Source organism: Canis lupus, chromosome 21 (genome assembly GCF_048164855.1).
Source record: "Canis lupus baileyi chromosome 21, mCanLup2.hap1, whole genome shotgun sequence".
Classification (NCBI taxonomy): domain Eukaryota; kingdom Metazoa; phylum Chordata; class Mammalia; order Carnivora; family Canidae; genus Canis; species Canis lupus.
Window position 1 is genome coordinate 3,346,470 of NC_132858.1, and position 19,174 is coordinate 3,365,643.

Here is a 19,174-nt window from a genome sequence, read left to right on the forward strand (position 1 = left end):
GCAGAGAAGTGACCCCAGCAGTCAGTGGGCAAAGCCCGGCTCTCTCTTCCCCGGTGCCCGCGCCCAACGGGTGCCACAGGCTGCTGCTCGCGGTATCTAGATAATTTGTCTTTAATATATATCTGCATTTGCCTTTCCCCTCCCACCCGCCCCCCACCCCTGCTCCTCCAGCAGCGCCCCCATCAATGCACGTTGCCCGGCGGCACACAACAGAACAGGCCTTCCCCGGCAGGAGCCCCTTCCCTGGGCGGCACCAGGCCAGCACCTCCTCCTAGATGGGAGAGTCGGGGCGTTCAGAGGGGGCCACCCCACTGCCCCGCCCCTGCTCCCCACCCCCCTTCGCTGGGCCGCTGGGCCCACCCACCCGCCCTTCTCCCACCGACTCTGGAAACCCAAAGTTAGGAAAGGGAGAAACCAGACACACACAAAAGAAGTGGAGAGGGTGGGGACAGAGAGACGCAGCAAGCCTGGGATGGGGGCCGGAGGGCTGGGAAGAGAAGGAAGGCAGGAGGGCCAGAGGCAGGGAGGAAAAGTGGAGAAAACCAACGGGATGAGGAGTGGACACTTTACAAAACCCCCAGCCTTCCTTTCCGCCCAACCCCACCAAAATAAAACTACCCCCCCACACACACACCTTAAAAAAATAAATCAACCCAGGGCTGTGAGCACGTGCCCTGCCCGGGGCGGGCGTAGGGCTGAGGGACAGACAGGCCCCCGGACGCACGGACGCCCACGCGCGCCCCGGGCGGCAGGAGGAAGGGGAAGAGCACGGGGTTTCCTTTCCTAATTTTTTTTTCCCTCTCTTTCTTTTCTTTTCTTTTTTTCTTTCTTTTTTCTTTTCCTTCGTTCTTTCTCTCTCTCTCTCTTTTTTTTTTCGGGTTTTTGTTTTTTGTTTTTTTTTGTTTTGTTTTGTTTTTTGCGTTTCCTCTTCGTGAGAGAAGTCTGAGGCAGCCAGGGAGTGGGTCCCCAGAGCGCCGGCAGGGAGAGGGCGCACCGTCCTCCCGGGGCGCCCCTGTCCCCGGAGAGGGGCAGCTGGCAGTGGGGCGCGGTGCCGGGGCTCGGGGCTCAGACGTAGTACTCCTTGTCTTTGTTCTTCTTGGCCTTGCTGGGCGTCTTGGGGGCGGCCGGGGCCTTCTCCTTCACCACCGCCCCATTGCTCTGGGCCGAGTTACTGATGTAGTTCCGGCTCTGGTCCACCTGGTAGGAGCCCTCGTCGCGGTTGCGGTACTTGTACATGGCGTAGAGAAGGATGAGGATGCAGAGCGCCGCGGCCGCCACGATGCCCACCACCATGCCCGTGGTGCTGCTGGACTCCCGGATCACCTCCACCGCGCCCGGCGGGCCCCGCTCCCCAGGCCCCGTGGGGTTAGCTGTGGGCAGACGGGGGAAGCCGGGGGCGGAGGTCACGCCGGGGCGCAGGGGCGGGGGCCTCCGCGGCTCAAAGGACGTGGGGGCCCCGGGCCCCAGGGGGGGGTTCTCCAGCAGGGGCTGCAGCGGGTCTCGGTGGTTCATTTTGCCCGCAGGCAGGTTGGGGGCCGGGGCGGAGGGGGCCAGCAGCACCCCGGGGGCGCCCGTGGCCCCATCTGTCCTGAGGTTGGGCCGGGGAGCGGGTTTGCGAGGTGAGAGGAGGGTGGTGCGGTCCGTGACCAGGGGGAAGGTGGTGTAAAAGTCCTCGTCGTCCGTGGGGGGCAGGCTGGAGTCAAAGACCTCCCCGGACGCGAAGCCCGAGGCCTCGATGGGCTCCTCGCAGTCGCTGTCGTCCTGCTCGGCCTGGCACGGGCCCCCGGCGGGCGGGCGGCGCGCCGCGGGCGGGGGCAAGGTGTCTTGGGTGGCGCCCACGCCCGTGAGGAAGGGGTAGAAGGTGGGGGGTGGGGGCACGAAGGGGGAGCGGGTGGCCACGGGAGGGGGGTCTAAGGAGTCCTCCGTGATAATGGGCAATATTAACTCTCCTCCTAGAACAAGAGAGAGAAGAGAGAAGAGAGGGTGTCAGCGAGGGCCCAGGGCGCAGGCGGCGGGCACAGAGAGAGAAACAACAGCCTCACACACCCAAATCGGTTCCAATTGGCTTTGGCGGAGACTAGAGCGGGCCGGGCCCGCCCGCCAGCCTGCCGGAGCACTGCGCTTTAAGCGGGCAGCGGCTCAGATGCCCTGGGCACCCCACGCACGGGCTCTGTGGCTCACTGGGTTTTGGTCTTTTGTTTGTCTTAAGAAACCAAAAGGAACAGAAAGGAAAGGAAATCGAAAAGAAATGGAAAAAAAAAAAAACTCTACTGGTTTAAGGTTTAAAAACAGATACAAGAGCAGCATTTAAACAAACCTAACAACAGTATCTTTTAGGGTTTTTTTTTTTTCTAGATTTTTCTCTTTTTTTGCTTTTGTTTTTTTTTTTTTTTAAAAAAGAAGATAGCATACCACGGAATTCAGGCAACTTACATCAACAAATAGGCCGTGTGATTTTAGCATGAAGAAAAAAATTACAAACAGAGCTGTGTAAGCGGGTTCTCCCGGAAAAAATAAGAAAAAACAACTTTTCCGTACAACGTTTTCTGTCTATCTGTTTGGTATCTCCCTCCCTCACTTTTCTCTCCCTGGACATCTTGCTTCCTCCTGAATACTCTCTCTCCTCCCTCACTTGTGCCCTCTTCCCCCTCATTAAACACAAAGCTAAAATCTGTACAGTGCAGGCTGGCATGGAGAAATTCATACCACCACTTGGTGTCAGCGTGCATTGGGGGTGGGGAGCAGCGGGAAGGAGGGTGGGGAGAAGAGGTACATGACTGGTGGCTAGGTAGGAATTTCTACATGGGTGAGAAGAGTTGAGGGGATGATCATGGGAAGGAGCTTTGAAGGTTTATTGCAGGCTGGCCATGGGAAGACAAGAAATTGAAGGTGGGAGGTGACAAGGTCCATGAGGAAGAGTGGGCAAGGAGGAAACACACATTGGAGAAGGGTCCTGTCCCATAGGATTTTGGGCAAGGTGGTGAGAAGCCATGTAGAGGCAGGGAGGTGGGGAAGTGGGGAGGGGGTGGGAGGGAGGGAGGGAAGTGGACAGGAATGCCTGAGTCCTGAGCTAACTCTAATTCCCTTTCAGCTTTCTCTTTCTTCACCCTCCACCTCTGACCCCCACTGGCTTTCCCCCCTCCCCCTCCCCAGAACCCCCATGGGCCACCAGGACCTGACCAGGGCTTGACTGCCTCTGGCCCTCTTATTATTGTTAAAACAATAATAAAACAACGGAAAGAAGAAGAAAGCAAAAAAAGAAAAGAAAATACATACACAGCCATCTGGGAAGGAAGCACTTGCTAATACAGGGCCCAGGGGAGGGGGAGGGGAACTAGTGGGGAAGGTTTTGGGGGGCGGGAGGTGGGGGTGATTAGGACTCCTCTCTCCCTAGGTCTGATAACTGAGGGACCCTTGGCATAAACTGCAATTCCCATCAGCCCCTAAGGGTGAGAACTACAACTCCCATTAGCCCTCGAAGGGGTGTGGACTACAATTCCCATGAGGCCCTGGGTCAACAACTACAATTCCCATCAATCCACTGCCCCTTCTCCAAATATGGTAAGCCCACTGGTGTGGGGTAGGCTAGCTGGAGTCTGGCTCTAGGGCTTCGTCTTCTTAGAGGGGCACCTCTGGGTCTGGTTGGAGCTGGAAATTTCTTCTCTGGCTCTCCCTCTACCCAAGCCCTGCCCCCATCTGAGTGCTTCTCCCTGGTTTCTGTAGGGTGTGATTTTCAAGACTCCACAATCCCTTACCCCCTCCCAGGGATGGAAACGTCCCTGGGCTGCGCTACCAGGTCTTGCCTGCCTCGCTGCAGCCAAGCCAGCCGTGTGCCGCTGCCACATCTTTGCAGCTCTTCTGCTCCCTGCACCCTGAGCCCTCCAGTCTCCGTGCTTGCTATTTAAACACTCTGCTCTTTGGATCCCAAGCCCCAGCAATCTGGAAGAGCTGTCCTTGGCCACATTGGCCAGCCACAGCCAAAATCTTGCCATTGAACTTGTAGCCTTGCCGAGCTCCTCGGGCTGCTCCTCCCACCATGCTCCAATCTCCCAGGGCTCACCTGCACCCCTGATTGTGAAGCCCCGGGGCACCTGGCCACACTGAGAAACTGAACCAAAAGCAGACAAGCATGTTCTGTGGAGCTGGGACCATCCAACATTGGCCTTTAATGGAAGAGGATGTCAAGGCCTGGGGTGGGCAGGACTTCCCAAGGTCACTAGGTGTGTCAGGGAAGGTGAATGAATGGACTATCCAGTCCTTGCTGTGGTCCTCAGAGGCCAAGGGAGAGCCAAGTCTCACAAAGAGCCTGGAAAGGCATGGTGCATCCTCCCCATGCCTGCAGTCATCTGCTTGAGTCTTAGCTTGTGAACCTGGGAGGCCACAGACCTGTTGTCATTATTTCCTCTATGACTGTGGACAAGCTTCTCTCACTGTCTGGACCTCCATTTCCTCATCTATAAAATTAGGGTGTTGGGCTCCAGGCCCAGGGTGAGGCCACAGCCTGGCTTCCACAGCCCTGCAGCCTTAGGATGAATTATTTATCCCCTCATCCCCTCCTGAGCCCTGGACCCAGCATGGATGGCCCAGCACCCTGGTCCCTGGGCAAGGGGCACACTCAGCTCTCAGCTCTTGGGGGGAGACTGACAGCCTATGTCCAATCATGGTAGCGGTCCCCTCCCTGCTGGTTCATACCACCTGCCCTCTTTCCGACCTTTGGTTTCTGTTCAGAACACCTTGCCCCTGCCCATATCTCACTCATCCTTCAAGTCCAGCCAAATAATCTCCTCTTCCAGGAAGGCTTCTGGTTTGGGCTTACTGCCAGGGAAGCCTTGAGGCCCATCTGCCTGTCTCCCTAGCACCCAGCCCTGGGCCTGGCACAGAGGAGGGGCTCATTGTATTCTGACCAATGGAAGGAGAAGAATACTCATCAAGCATTTCCTCTGAGCCAAGTATCTGGGGGTGGGGTGGGGTGGGAGCCCCTCTCATGAGCAAGAGCAGCTGGGCTCTGAATGCCCTTCCTCTCCTGGACCACAGGCAGCAGGCACTGCTGAGTTCAGCCTGATGGGAGCCCTGCTCCATGCACCCAGCTCTCACCCACAGTCATCTCTACCTTAGCTCTTACATGAGGCCACCAGTTGCTCCTGGAAGCTTCAGGATCAGGCTGTCCTAGGCAGGCTTGTGGCCCTCAGCTAGCTGCTCAAAGCTAGGGCCCAGGGAAGAGTCCCTTGCTTGGGACATGTCATGCCCTAGAGGGGCTGATCAGGCCAACCAGGGCACAGACTCTGTCTCTCTACTCTTTGTCACCCCCAGATAGACTAGGAAGGGTTGGGGGGGCTATAGGCCTTAAGCCACAGACAAATCCTGCCCAGCCTGAGCCTTCCATAACCATCTGCCTCCCAATTCCTGGTTCTTTAGGTCTTTGGGGCACACAGCACCCCCCCCTCCCACCAAGTTCCCACATGCAGTCTCTCCTAGGCTTCAGAGCCCTGCCAAGCCTGGTCACATTGACTCATCCCTGCCCTTGAACTCCAGCTGTGTCCTGGCCTCTATATCTGGGTCTTAGTCCCGTCCCTGCATCCTCTGCTTCTCTGGGAGCTTGCCCTGGGCCCTTCTCTGTCCACAGCTTTGACAGCATCTCCTGAGGGTGTCCTGTGCTCACTCACATCCTCTACACCAGCCTCCATCTCTGCCTCCCACAGCTCCTGCTCTCTCCAAGATAGTATGCTGCCAAGACCACATACTGTCTCCTTTCCCCTATATTCACCCAAGCCCATAGATCTGGGATCTGTGGCCACCAAGTCACATGCAACACCGGCTGCTGGGTTATCCTGGGGTCATACACTGGTCTAAGAGGGGTCAGGCAAGCTTGCCCTGGTAAGGAGTTAGCAGGGTCTGGGGCAGAGGAGGACCCGTCAGAGACTCCTCACTGTGAAAGTCCAATCGGGGCCTCCCTGGGCTGCCTTTCCTACCGGGTACTGGAGGGACTAGTGATGCCCAGGACTTCAGATTCAGCTCTACAAGGGTGCGCCCTGGGATGGGGCGCCCCTGGGAGTCTGATAAAGAGCCTCAGCCACTTCCCTCCCCTCCCCCACTTCAGGCAGCTCCAGTGCTTGGAAAGTACTCACAGGTGCATTTATCACAGATGCCACCCACCTCCACTCTGAGATTGAATGTCCGGGCATGTCAGTCCCACTTACTAAAGATAATTCCATTCTGGCCAAGCAGACCACCAGCTGTTCCTGAGCACCCTTTCCCCACTCCAGCTCCCAGTCCCTCCTCCCCCAGCTCCCCTAACTCCCCTACCTCTACCCAAGAACCCCATTCCCACCCAAGCAGGATGTACCCACCCTCCAAGGAGCATCGGGAACTGAGATGGAGTGTCTGAGGCTAAGCAATCAGCAGGCTGAGGCCCATCCACCAGTACCTGGTACCTGCCTCAGCTTTGCGGACCAGAAAGTCATTAGCCTACAGGGCATTTCCTGTAGGTTAGAAAAAATGCAACCCTTCAGTGTGGCCACCGCCCTTCAGGTGCATGACTTGGCAAATGGTATCTGTACACAATCAGAAAAGAGATATTCTGTCTACGTCCTGGGAACGCAGCAGCCCTGCTCCCAGGACCAGGACACGTGGCTTGGTGAGTAGAGAACACCGGCTAGATTTCAGCCTTTACTCACCTGTTCCAGCAGGGAACCACCTGTGCAACTGTGTACTGTGGCCTGAAGGAAGGTGCCCCACCCCACTTGGAAACACCAGCTCAGCAACAGCAAACATCAAGGTGAATTCAAGGTCAGGTGGAGGTGTGTCATGTGTGTGCATGTGTGTGTGTGTGTGTGTGTGCACGCAGAAGAACACATCCTCAGTCTGTTTCTGTGCACCTGGGCATATATCTCCAAATCTATGTGTATGTGTGCACAAAGCATGATAATCTGAGCACACGAACGTGCGTGTCCAGGAATCTGAACAAACGTGTGCATGCAAGTGAACTTCTTGGCTGTGTGTGTGTCCACCTGCCTCTGAGCCTGGTGTGCAGTGTGAAATACACTGTTTGTGACCCAAAGGCCACTGAGAACATGTGAGTGTGCCACCGTGGGTCTGAGCATGAGGTAGGCCTCTGTGAATGTCCCTTTCCCCAAATTCATTCTCCTTCTGCTGGGCACTGAGACTACATTTCCCAGCATCCCTTGCATTTAGATGTGGCCGTAGGACTGAGCAGTGGGCACTGCGGGCACTGGCCCACAGAAGTCTCCTGTGTACGATCCTCCATGCTCTTTCTCCTCCTTCCGGTGACCTTGCAAACCACATGTTGAATGTAGAGGAGCTATAAGATGGTAGGAGTCTGGATTCCCAAAGCACCCCTCGGGGCAGAGCCACCTGCTGACCAGGAGCACCCTGGCAGGGCTTCACCTGAGTGAGAAACCTGCCTTGAAGTGCCCACTGAGAGTGGGGGTTATCTGTTACGGAAACAAATGTTACCTTAACTAATACAGATACTGCACTAGAAATGCGCATCACAAAAGCCGGTAGCCTCCACATAACAATCCAAGGAAAACAGCTGGAAAGATGAAGAACTATAAATTGCAGTGGCAGGTTACCTGTTTCCAACCCTGCTGGTGATGACCTACAGGGAAGGCCATGTACCTGCTGAGGCTGAGGCACAAAAGGAACATGCCAGAAAGTCAGGGTGACAATGCCGGCTTTCAGTAACATATTACAAGACAAAGTTAGGCAAGAGTGGGTGAGTTTGCAAGCAGAGAAGGGAACAGAGAGAGCCCGGAAATGTGGGGCTTGCCAAGTAGTCAAAGGAGCCACTGCTTCCAGCCTGTCAATCACAAGAGAGGTCCAAAAGGCTTTGAGAGACAATGACCCAGTGAAACTTCCCCTAGTAAGGAGGGATCAGCCATTGCCTCGAAGATCAGATCAGATGGGGGTGTGGCCTCCCCACCTACTGTTTCAAATGCCCTCAAAATAGTCACTGCAAACTTAAGGGACTGGCAAGGAATCAGAGAAACAAGGAAATAAAGGGCTTGACAAGTATGTATAGGAAAGAATGCTAGGTGTAGTTTGACGGCTTGAGCCTTTGGGACCCCCAAATATGCAGGAGCAGGAAATGGAGTGTCAACACCATGGGGCCCCCAAGAAGGACATTTTCCCAACAGTGACTTCAGAGATGGCCATGGAGGGTAAGAACTGGGCAGAGCCTCACACGGGGCAGCGCCACAGCCACAAACAAAGAAGAGGGGGCAGCCTGGGTGGTCCAATGGTTTAGCACCACCTTCAGCCCAGGGTGTCCTCCTGGAGACCCGGGATCGAGTCCCACGTCCGGCTCCCTGCATGGAGCCTGCTTCTCCCTCTGCCTGTGTCTCTGCCTCTCTCTCTCTCTCTCTGTGTGTCTCTCTCTGTATCTCTCATGAATAAATAAATAAAATCTTAAAAAAAAAAAAAAAAAACAAAGAGGAGGTTTCTTGGAGACAGTAGAGGCAAGGGTTAAGGAGGAAACTTCGACCACTGCAGAGGTGAAGTCTCAGTGCAGGGCCGGAGTCTCATATAATGTATGCTGACTGAATTTCCTCAATGCTTAGAACTAGAGGCCTCTGTGTGTCTCCTTCCATCTTTCCCTTTTTTGAATTAGAGTTTTTACTGTGGTGGCTGCCTCTGGCCCCCCATTGGATTCAGAGTGTGTGCTGAGCTGTGTGAACAGTAGAATCAATTATCCTCTTAGTTCATGGGGATCCAGACCACATATGGGTCCTTGGGAGCCAGTCTGGACCCGACAAGTGGGCAGCCACCTGCCAGACATCCTCACATCTGCGATGACTGCTCTGACTGGGTGAGGCTTCAGGATGCCTCTCTCGGGGAGGGGTGGCTGTGCTCTGTGGGTATCAGGAAAGTGAAGTGCACTGTTGGTGACCCAAAGGCCACAGCGGGCAAAAAATCTGTTTCTTCTTCCTCCTGAGGACACAGCAAGGCCACCCATCCCCGCCGTCCTGGAAGGGGAGCTCCAGATAGCAGTGGGCAGAGGCAGCAGAAGCAGTGTGCGTCTCCCTCACGGGCCTGGCCCACAGAGCCTACCCCTTCATGACTTCGCCTGTTGGTCAACTTCCACCACAACTGGGGATATCACCTGGTGAGGATGGGTCAGCTTCAAGATGGTAGTGGACAAGGCCCTGGATTAGCACCTGCAGAGGAGCTGCCCACCAAACAAGAACACTGGTTTGTAACTTTACATGAAAGACAGATACATTTCTTTGTATTAAACTGCAGGTGGTGTGGAGGTTATCTATCATAGCACTTAGTGTTACCTTAAGAAATGCTGCAAAATGCGAACATTTGTGCCTCTGTGATTGAGCTAAAAGCTATGTCTGAGCAAGTGTGTCTGTGAGTCTGTGGACTTAAGCCTATGAATGCTTCTAAGGGGCTCGTGTATGTGTGCATGGGGGCAAAGCCTCACAAGGGGTGCACACATATGGGGTGAGTGCATGAGCTGCTTCTGTGGGTCTGAACACATGTGGGAGTATGTGAATCTGAGTACACATGTGTGTACACTTGTGGGTCTGAATAGCTGTGTGTGCTCACAGGGAGGCAGACGGTTTACTGGGTCTGAACATGTCTGTATGGCCCGAGGGGCTGGCTGAGAATGTGAGCCCTCTCATGTGCAGCTCATGTGGACATCTGAGCACATGAGTAAGTGCATCAGTACCTGTGAGGGCCCAGGTGGGCCAGTGTAGACATAAGTGTGTGTTTGTGTGTGTGCGCGTGTAGTCACTGTAGGACTCAGTATGAGTCTGTATGACTTGAGAGGTGTGAGCATGCGTATGACTCCAATCATGTGTGTGAATCTGAGTGTGTATATGTGTGTGTATATGTGTGTCTGAGCATGTGTGTGTCTCTGAACACATAAGTATGAATGTAAGAATGAGCATCTGTGGGTCTGGGCTAAGGTGGGCCTCCAAGGGCCCCCCATCATAGGGCAATGAGAGGGGTGCCAGTGTGGATCTATACCAATGTGTGAATGTGCATGGCCCCTTGGGTCCAGGTCCACACGGCCCACCTCAGAATGTGTGCACATGTACCCTGTGGATCTCAGCACATGGGTGCCTTTGGTGTGCACACAGGCATGCCTCTGGAATGGGCACACTTGCTGGTCCACAAGGATATCCCTTTGAGGAGCCGTTTGTACATCCTGGTGCAAGTGAACTTATTGGCAGGATACCACAGGTCTGAACATGAGTGTATAGTTGGCTGGAGCTGTGCCACATGCACTTCTAGGAGCCCCAGCACAGACATGTGCTTCTCTGAACCCACGCAAATGCGTATATATGTGTGCCTATGCCTAGTACATGCCTGTTCTGAACATGTGTACATGGTCCTTTTGAAACATCTGTGAGCATCTGCAAGTCTGAGCACACGTGGAGGACGGTCAGAGCACTTGTGTTATGCAGGTGGATCTGTACACATGTATGTGCTTCTGTGAGCCGACTGTGAACGTGGAACCCTGGGAGTCAGAAGACTTGTGTGGACAAGCTCACGCTGTACATAGATGCGCATCATGATTGTCTGAAATATGTGGGTGCCTCTGAGCATGTGCTTGTGATCCTAAACATTGGTCTGTGCCTCAATAGGTATAAGTGTAAGTGTGTGTGAGCGTGCCTCAGTAGGCTGAAGACACCTTGTGTGACAAGCATATGTAAGGGTAAAACCCTGTGTGTCCAAACAGGTAGGCACCCGCAAGCAAGTGGGCATGTGTGAGCTTGCTGGGAGATCCATTAATGTATGTGCATGGATATATGTGTGTGTGCCTCTGGTCAGACATGTGTGCTTGCATATAAATGTATGCCTCCGTGGATCTGAGTGTGTGTGTGCACTTCCTATGTGCCTCAAGGGGTGCAGACTCCATCCCTGCAGGGGCCAGGCCCATAACATAATGTGTGGGTCAGGCTGGGTAAGACCGTGAGACATTACCCACTATGCAGAGCACGCCCCGACTCAAGGCATTCCCACTCAAAAGAATTTAAACACTGTGTCTATCAAACAATACCCTTCTTTGACTGGATTTCCAACCTCAGGTGAAATAACCATGTTGGATGATGATTTCACCAAGCTGCGAGGAGGAGAAAGAGGGGGGCTTGGGATCTGTGAAGGTGCCCAAGTCAAGAGAAAGGGTCGAAGTGAGTAGGGATGATCCCAGGCTTGACATCGGGACCCAGGGAGAACGATCTGGCAGGTGGGAGGGATGCAAATGCCCTGGAGTCAGCCCCTGGGTAGCCACTGTCTCCAGCCAGGCTGCCTTCACCTCTAACACTGACCTTGGAGCGCAAGGAGGCCTGGCCCTCTACCAGAGGAAAAAGCCTCCCTGCATCAGGGGCATGAGAGGGCCCCTGGTTGGAGTCCCCTTTCCCTCTAGGTAGGGGGGTAGCATGGTCTAAATCAGCCTGAGGGGCTCTGGAGTCATCTTGGTCTTTGCCTGGCCTCCCACCAGGATAAAAATCCAATTTAAAGCATTTCAGAATGGCGCAAATATGGAAATCAGATGTGTGTCACCTTGGGGAGACCCGGGGGCTTTGCAAGATTTCCTCTGGAGGCTTGAGCATGCCCTCTGTCCTTATTTTTAAAGCTGGGTGCCGGGCTGCAGCCTCTCCCTATTCCCCCAGCTTCTATTCCTCCTCCACCCTCCATCCTCCCCCCATAGGTTTGGCCCTTTGATTGGGGGAGGGCAGCTGACCCACAGACTTCAGATCCTCCTCACTCCCTTGTTCCCACACAGCCTAGGGGAGCTTGGCCAGTAGGTGTACACACTCGGTGCCACAGCCAGGCCCCTGATAAGACTCCAGGTTGGGGCTGGGATGCTAGGACCTTGGTGGAATAGCATGTGGCCCTGGTACAGTCCGGGATGTGCTGCATGTCCCTACACACCAATCCTGGCCCAACACTCTTCTCCATGGGGCCTGGGGAGAGCAGACCCCTCCTCTCACCCCACAGCCTCTTCTCAGAGTGAGCACATGTGTGTAAACACATGTGAGGGGGCCAAGTGCCCTTCTCTCATGACCTGCCAGCCCTTTGTCCCCAGAGTCCTATCCCAGGGCCCTCATGGGGCCGTTGGTCACAGCCACTTTTGGCAGGCCTGGGTTAGAAACACTGCCTCCACTTCCAGGAAACCCCAGTATTGACTAGTTAGAGGGGTAAAGCAGGGTCGAGGGGAAGTGCCATACTGAAGCTGCCAGATGCCCAGAACCTCCCAGAGCAATGGCAGAGAGTGCAGGCGCATCCCTGAGCTGAGATCGCCTAGTGAGATGGAGCCAGATGGCCCCCCAGCAGAGGGGCCTCCCCACTGTGGAGGGCGTCTGTTCCAGAAAGCACCAGCTCTTGGCTATGGATGAGGAGGCCTTTCCAACCTAACAGCCTGCAGCTCCTCCAAGTGCCTCGGGGCCCAGGACCACCAAACAACCCTCTTCAGCTCTGGCCTATGGTGTCAGGGTGCCCCTGCCCCAGAACTGCCTCTGCCCCTGGTCTCTGAAACTGGAGCCCCTGCCCTAAGGCTCCAGGGTTTTTCTTGCTCTCCCCAAACTCCTTCCACAGTTGCAGCCTATCCTCAGCTTGAGCATCTCCTTTGGGACTGGCAGACGCCCCTGCTTCCCCAGGCCAGATTCACAAGATATGCCCCAGTCACACAGCCCACCTCACCTCCCCCAGCCCTGCAGACATCTGCCCTAACCTCCAGCCTTCCAGTAGCAACAGCCCAGGTGCCACCATTGCAAAGTAACTGGGAGAAGTCTCTGGAAACCCAAGCCAGGGATGAGACTCCCACAGGCTCATACAGGCCACCACCAAGTCCCATGATTCCTTGCTGGGAAATCTGGCCACATTTATTCCTTCCTCCATTCCTGCTGCCAGCTGTAAGCACCAGGACCTCAGCTCCTCAGGCCTTCCCTTCCCCCGGCTCCTCTTGGCCACCTTCAACCTGCTCAGGTAAGCAGCCCTTGCACCCACTGTGCCACTCCATACCCCACACTTCTCAGTTGGCACTCAAGGCCCACCCTTCCTTTACCAATCTGATCTCTCTCTGGGGCCACACCCTTCTCTCCAGCTGCGAGGATCCAGCAGAGGCCTGGAATGCCAACCCCAGGAAGCCTTCCCTCCCAGCCCTGCTCTCCTGCTATAGCAGCTGCTCCCCTAGAAATCTAGACCAGACCTCAGGTCCCAATCTCACCAAGGGACAGGTCTGGCTCAGGGCACCTCTTCACTGCAGACTGCCTGGCAAAGAGCTGCCGTGTGGTATAACCACCACAGCTTGGCCTGGCAGCCATAGCAGAGTGTCTGTCTGGCTGCCTCCCTGAGACAGGGAGTAAGGAGGGTTCTGGATCCAGGAGATATCCAGGGAAAAATCAGGCCTCAGGGACTGATGGGAGTTGTAGTTTTGGACCAAGAGCCATTGGGATTTGTAGTTCCTAGGCCTGCATTCTCCCACCTACCCCCCATCCCCACCCCACACCCCATGAAGACTCATGGAAGCTGCAGTTACTCCTCTTTCTAGGGAAAAGTTTCCCTCTTTCCTTCCAGGATTCCTTGGCCCTCAACCCCAGGATCCCCAGCTAAGGATCTCACTACCTCAGAGGGGCACCTACAGGCCAGAAACTGCCTTGCCAGAGGGACAGTTTGAGGGACCTGGAGGGGAATTGCAGGAAGACAGAGGAAGCTATCAGGGAAAATTAAGGCCTGGCAGCAGGCCCCTTGGGCTTGGGCCAAGTGGCAGGGATGGTCGCCCCCCCTCCCACCAGCGTCACCCGGGCCCGGGGCAGGGGAGGGGGGAAAGGCACTCACCAGTACTGGGCTCACATTCCTCCAGGTCCTCATCATCACTCGGACACTCAGCAGAGGCCACCAAGAGGTCATCTGTGTTCTGTGGGCGAGAGGAGGGGTGGGGGAGGAAATGGTTCGGGGGTGGGTCAGGAGGCCCCAAAGCCACCTCTTGGGGTGTGGGACTACACAGAAGATGGGTCCTGGCCTGAGACATACACCTTGGTCCATGCCCCAGTTCTCCCATTGCTGTCTAGGTGATCGAGGGGCCTCCCTTGCCCCACTGTGCAAAGACACAGCCTGCCCTGCAGCAGCCCCCACAGCAGCCCCCACAGCTCCCTGGGGTCAGTGAGATGGCACATGTTATGCCTTTTATTTCTAGGAAGCAAGGGAGACTGGACACTGGACCTGGGGGTGCAGGGCTAGAGCAAGGGGTGTCTGGGCATGGGGGAGATGAGATGAGGCATGGGGGCTTCTGGAGGCCAGCACAGGCAGAGAAGGGGAGCAGGACCTGGGGGGGGCAGGTGGCTGTTGGATCCAACCTCACTACCCCACCACCCTCGTCTCTCTCCCAACCCCCTTCCCAGAGCCCGGAACCAGGCTGCACACAATAATTAGGGCTGTGGTTGTCATGGCAACGGGAGTCCGACTTTGTCAGCATTTTCTCTCCTCCTGATTGCAAAGAAAGAGAATCCCCAAGATGAGTGAATGTAAGGGGACAGAGAGGGGAGTGTGCTCGGGGTGTGTTAGGGAAGAGACCCAGGGAGGGAAACCCAGAGTCCAGGCAGGAATGGAGCCTGAGAGACCACAGGGTGTAGTTCCCAAAGACCAAGGATGGGAGGAGTCTGGGGGGTAGAGGTGAAAGGGTCACATGGTGCCTCTTCTCCACCCCCCACCCCCCACCCCACCCTCATCTTCAGAAGACTGGTTTTCTTCAGCATCTTTGTCCCCCTCAGCACCAGCCTCTCCTGGGGAGGTTCTCCCAACACAACTGTGACCCTGAAGGCCCCAGCCCTTCCGTCCACCTGGATGGTCTGCCCATCACCCTCCCACTGAGACTGGTTGGCCCTTCTTGCCTCTGGGCACAGGGCATAATCAGTGCCCAACCTTGGGCAGGGCCAGGCCTTTCTCCCAGGGCTCCCTGCTCCTTGGGGCAAGGCCTGTCAATCAGGTCCCCTTGCTTTTCTTGGCAGTGAAGGCAAAGGGGAAGGGGGTTCAGACTTGTATCTCTCACCTGCACGAGGCTGTTGGCTGGTGCCAGGCCCCCTACAGCACAGACTGGCAGGGATGAGTGGACTTAGACCTCATGGAATCCAGCCCTCACTTCCAGACGCTAAAGGCAGGCCAGTGGTAGAGTTGGGACCTGCTCCCCAGGCTGCCTCCAGACCTCCCCCTCCCCCTGGGAGCACAGAGTCTTCTTTAGGCACAGAGGCTCAACAGCCATGGGTGATGAGGGACAGAAGTAGCTTGGGTTGGGAGGGTGGTGGGTCTACCATGCCAGGTATGAGACCTCCCTGGGCCACAGTCCTTGCTGGCGACAACCAGAAAACTCAGCCGGATCCCCGAGCTGCCTCTGTAAGTCACATGTGGTCAACTGGCTTTCGGCATCACGACAGCCAGGCCTGTCCTGCCCCATGAGAGCCTCACTCCCCAGGTACAATCCCATCCAGATACAAGAGAAGATAAACTCAAATCCCCGAGGCTTGCCCTGATCTAGAGAGAGCCCCTGAGCAGGTGGGGCAGGCAGGGCGAAGGGTAAAGCACCAAACTGTCCACACCAACAGCCCCTCAGGCACTAGACATAGAGAACACGAGGCTTGCTAGGTGGGCCACCTGCTCACAGTCACGAGGAGAAGATGCGAGAAGGTAGGAGGCTTGCCGTCCCGCTGTAAGGGCACCAGGAATCAGGCAGATGCTGTTCCGGGGCCTCCGCCAGCCCCCAGCTGAGCCTCTAGGCACCCCCAGTGCTCTCACCTATGCGCCCCGCCAGAGCGATGCCACCCTGGTTCTATCCATCTGCCGCTCGCTCCCCGCACGCCACTGGGCCTGGCCTCCGTTCTGGGGCCGGCAGACCAGCTCATTTCACCCTCACCCCGGTCCAGACTTCCTCCCTCTTAGGTGGTCTTGCCTGGTCTGGCTGGAGCTCCAAACTCCCCTGTCACACTGGGAAGGCCCCTGGAAATAGTGCCACCTTCCCATCTACAACACCCCTGGCCACCAAGGCAAAGGTCACATCATGAAAGGAGACCTCTCCCCCTACCCGAACCACCACCGTGACCACTAGGATGATACAGCAGCCTCCAGGATGCCCCCAGACCCCTCGGAGCCTCCCCTGGGTGCCACAGTTGCTGTGTAGACATCAGCCCCACCCCCGACCCTGCCAAAGCCTCACTCCTTATCCATCAGCCCACAAGACCCTCACCTGGGTGGTGCTGTCCCTCAGCGTGGGGGAGCGGCCCCGGCGTGTGGTGGTAGTCGCCATGGTGGTGGTGGTCTCCATGATGGTGGTGGCCATGTCGGCCAGCAGGGTGGTGGCCGTGGTCTCCGCACTGAGCAGCACGGATGGCCCCTCCCCCACCAGGCGCAGGTGGCCCTCAGTCCGCACATTGGGGTCGCTCTCGGCGGCCAGCGCCAGCACCTTGAGCCCATTGTAGTAGAGGCCGGACACCTGGCCCTGGAAGGGGCGGCCCTGATCCCGGCCCCCGATCTTGATGGCAGCCTGGCTGTTGAAGATGGTCAGCTGGCGGCCTGGTGGGGAGGGGAATCGGCGGGGGCGGGGCGACAGACAGGGGAGGGACAGGCAGCGGGGACAGATTGGAAAGGGACAGGGAGAACAGAGGGAAGGCAAGGGAAGGCAAGAGGATGGAGAGGGAAACCAGCAAAGGGGGTGGGGGGTTGGAGAAACGAGGAGGGGGCAGACACCAAAGGGAAAGTCCTTGTCAGCCACAGCCCCTAGCCCAGCCAGGTAGGGACCCCGGAGGGGGCGGGTCCCCCAAGGCACACAAGGGCTGGAAAGGGAGGGAGCCCAGCCCCCCCTCCCCCCATGCTCAAGCCTCTGACCTTCCCATCCCCCTCTCCACTCCTGCTCCAGGGGCGTCGCCCCCCCTTCTTTCCCTTCCTTCAGTTGGATCCCCATCTTCTCCCTCTGCTTCCCCAAACGTCTCACGCCCAGTGTCCAGCCCTGAGCCATAGAGCCCTCAGAAGCAGCAGACAGAGAAGACAAAGAGACAGAGACAGAGAAGGAGACTGCCAGGCCAAGTGGTCAGTGCGTGTCAAAGCAGAGAGGGAGGGACACCAAGGTGCCAGGGAGGATGGTGCGTGGGGGGAGGGCTGGCGTGCGTGAGGGTGGGAGCAGCCACGCAGGCCTCACTCTGCCCTGCCAGCCACCACCAAGCCCTCCGACCTCTGGCCAGGCTCCCGTCTCTCCTCCCCACCTCCCCCTCCAAGGCCCAGCCACTGCCAGGGGACCAGGCCCTGGACAGCAGAGGCCTTCCTCCCCGCCAGGATGTGCAAGCACACAGATGGAAAATGTTAAAGGGACCTTGCTTCGCTCGCTGACAGCCAAAAAACCGCTCCAGCTCCAATCTCGCCCCCCCCCCCCCCCCCCCCCCCCGCCACTCAGCAGTGACACCTCAGAATTCCCACCTGGGTGGGGTTTGGCTGTTTTCTTTGGTTTTAGTGGATCCGGGGGTCGGTTTAACCCTCTGAGTTTGTTGCTTTGGTTTGGTTTTTAGAAAAGATATTTATTATGTTTAAGTTTAGATTTAACTTTGGTTTTGGTGTTGCTTATTTGGGGAGGAGGGGCACAGAGGAACCACTACATCGCCCCTGCTCCCCTGGACCTTCAGCTGCTGGCGCTGGGGGGTTTAAAACCTGGCTTAGCCCTTGTTAGCCTCTGGTTAGTGTCTCGTTAAAGATCTGGTTTAGAGTTAGGTGTCTGTAAGCCCTGCCCCCAAAACCTGGGCTGAGGATAGTCCAACTTGTGAAACCCACTCCCTCTTTGGAAACACAGGTTCCCTGGGCCATCCAACCATCTGTGTGGCCTGTAGCCAATGACCACCCATGGCAGGGGGTTTGAGGCAGGGATCTGCTTGGCCCTCTGCTCAGCCTCTCCTCCTCCAGCACCCTCCCAGTGCCCAGCACCTTACTCCGTCCACAAAAGCTGAGCACTGGTTAGTAGCAGCTGGAATACTAGACCCAGAGAGTGCCTGAGGACCACCGCGTCCAGAGATTATTCCCAGGCATAAAAGTTAGGAGAAAATGAAGAGGAGAAGGCTCACGGTGGTTGAACAAGTTTGGGAAGCAAACATTTCACAATTAAATGACAGGTTTCTTTCTCACAGGACTTCTCAGAGCCTTTATTAAACCAACGTCCACATGTATCTATCTCCAAGAGGAAGAAACAGGATTCAGCATTTCCCAAGCTCATTTTACCACAAATCTCTTTCTTGGGAAGCATCTCATGGGACTTGGGCTTCACCGGATATGTTTTGGAACTGGAAATTGATTCATTCAATAAATATTTATTGAGCACCTACCACATGCCAGATGCTGACTGTAAAATAATCCCTCCAAGAGTGCCCAGATCTTGTTTTTAAATACCTTCCTGCTCCTTACTTCCTCTCATTCTCCCGGCAGCCTCCAGGAGGGAGGCTGAGCCAGCCGGCTCACTTTCCCTGTCCTTCTCAGGAGGGAACAAGGCTTCTGGAAGGGGAAGTGAGCTCTTCCTTCCACCTCTGGGAAACACCAGAGCGTTTTGCCCAATCTTTCACTTTCCAGAAGAGGAAATAGGGCTCTAGAGAGAAGGCGTGACCCCATAGCTAGGAAAGGACAGCTGGGGTTCAACCTCTCCTGAGCCACTAGCCTCACCACCACCCACCCCGCCCTGGGCCTGTCCAGCTCTGCCTGCCTGGGGGTCACAAGTTGTCCCAGCCTCAGCCCAGGCTGCTCCCTTGGCCTCTCTGATTCTAGGAGAGGGAGGTGGGTAATGGAGAGGAAGCTACACAGGTCAGCGAACTTGGCCCCTGTGGCCCCACCCACAATGAACTCCTCAAAGGGTTAAAGTTCACCCCGCTGGAATGAGCAACCCAGTGCGGCTGGGGGCTGTAGGTTTTAGCGATGTCTGTTACAGTCCCTTTAACTTTTTGTCTTGTTATGGATTTATCACATCTGGTTATCAGCATGTTTAGTCCCCGCTGGCTGTATGAGGGGCTGGAGGTGACATTTGGGGGTTTTAGCTGGGGCAGGCCCCAGTGGACATTTAAAAGCACAGTTATCAGCTGGTTAGATAGGGGTTTAACAGCTCTACTTCCCCCCTAGAGTTTAGCCTTAGAGGTACAGAGCTCGCCCCCTCTCCGAAGGGAATGGGATGGCTTTGCCCTTG

General features: G+C 56.1%; 1 protein-coding gene and 1 long non-coding RNA gene across 21 annotated transcripts in view; one reads left to right on the plus strand and one right to left on the minus strand.

Annotated features, from left to right (window-relative positions):
- Positions 1–803: 803 nt before the first annotated feature.
- Positions 804–19,174, minus strand: part of NRXN2 (neurexin 2) — a 96,852-nt gene continuing 78,481 nt past the window's right edge. For 11 of the 20 annotated variants that reach the window (XM_072789728.1, XM_072789725.1, XM_072789727.1 and 8 more), the window contains 3 exons: positions 16,214–16,539; positions 13,816–13,894; positions 804–1,952 (listed from right to left, as the gene is read on the minus strand). In XM_072789728.1, the coding sequence (XP_072645829.1) occupies positions 1,066–1,952; positions 13,816–13,894; positions 16,214–16,539 (1,292 nt within the window). In that variant the 3' untranslated portion in view covers positions 804–1,065. The remainder of the gene's footprint in view (positions 1,953–13,815; positions 13,895–16,213; positions 16,540–19,174) is intronic. The other 9 variants (XM_072789733.1, XM_072789734.1, XM_072789736.1 and 6 more) reach the window with 1 other exon arrangement.
- Positions 6,559–9,367, plus strand: LOC140612385 (uncharacterized). Its single transcript, XR_012013634.1, has 2 exons — positions 6,559–6,775; positions 8,955–9,367. It is a non-coding gene; the product is annotated as an uncharacterized lncRNA (long non-coding RNA).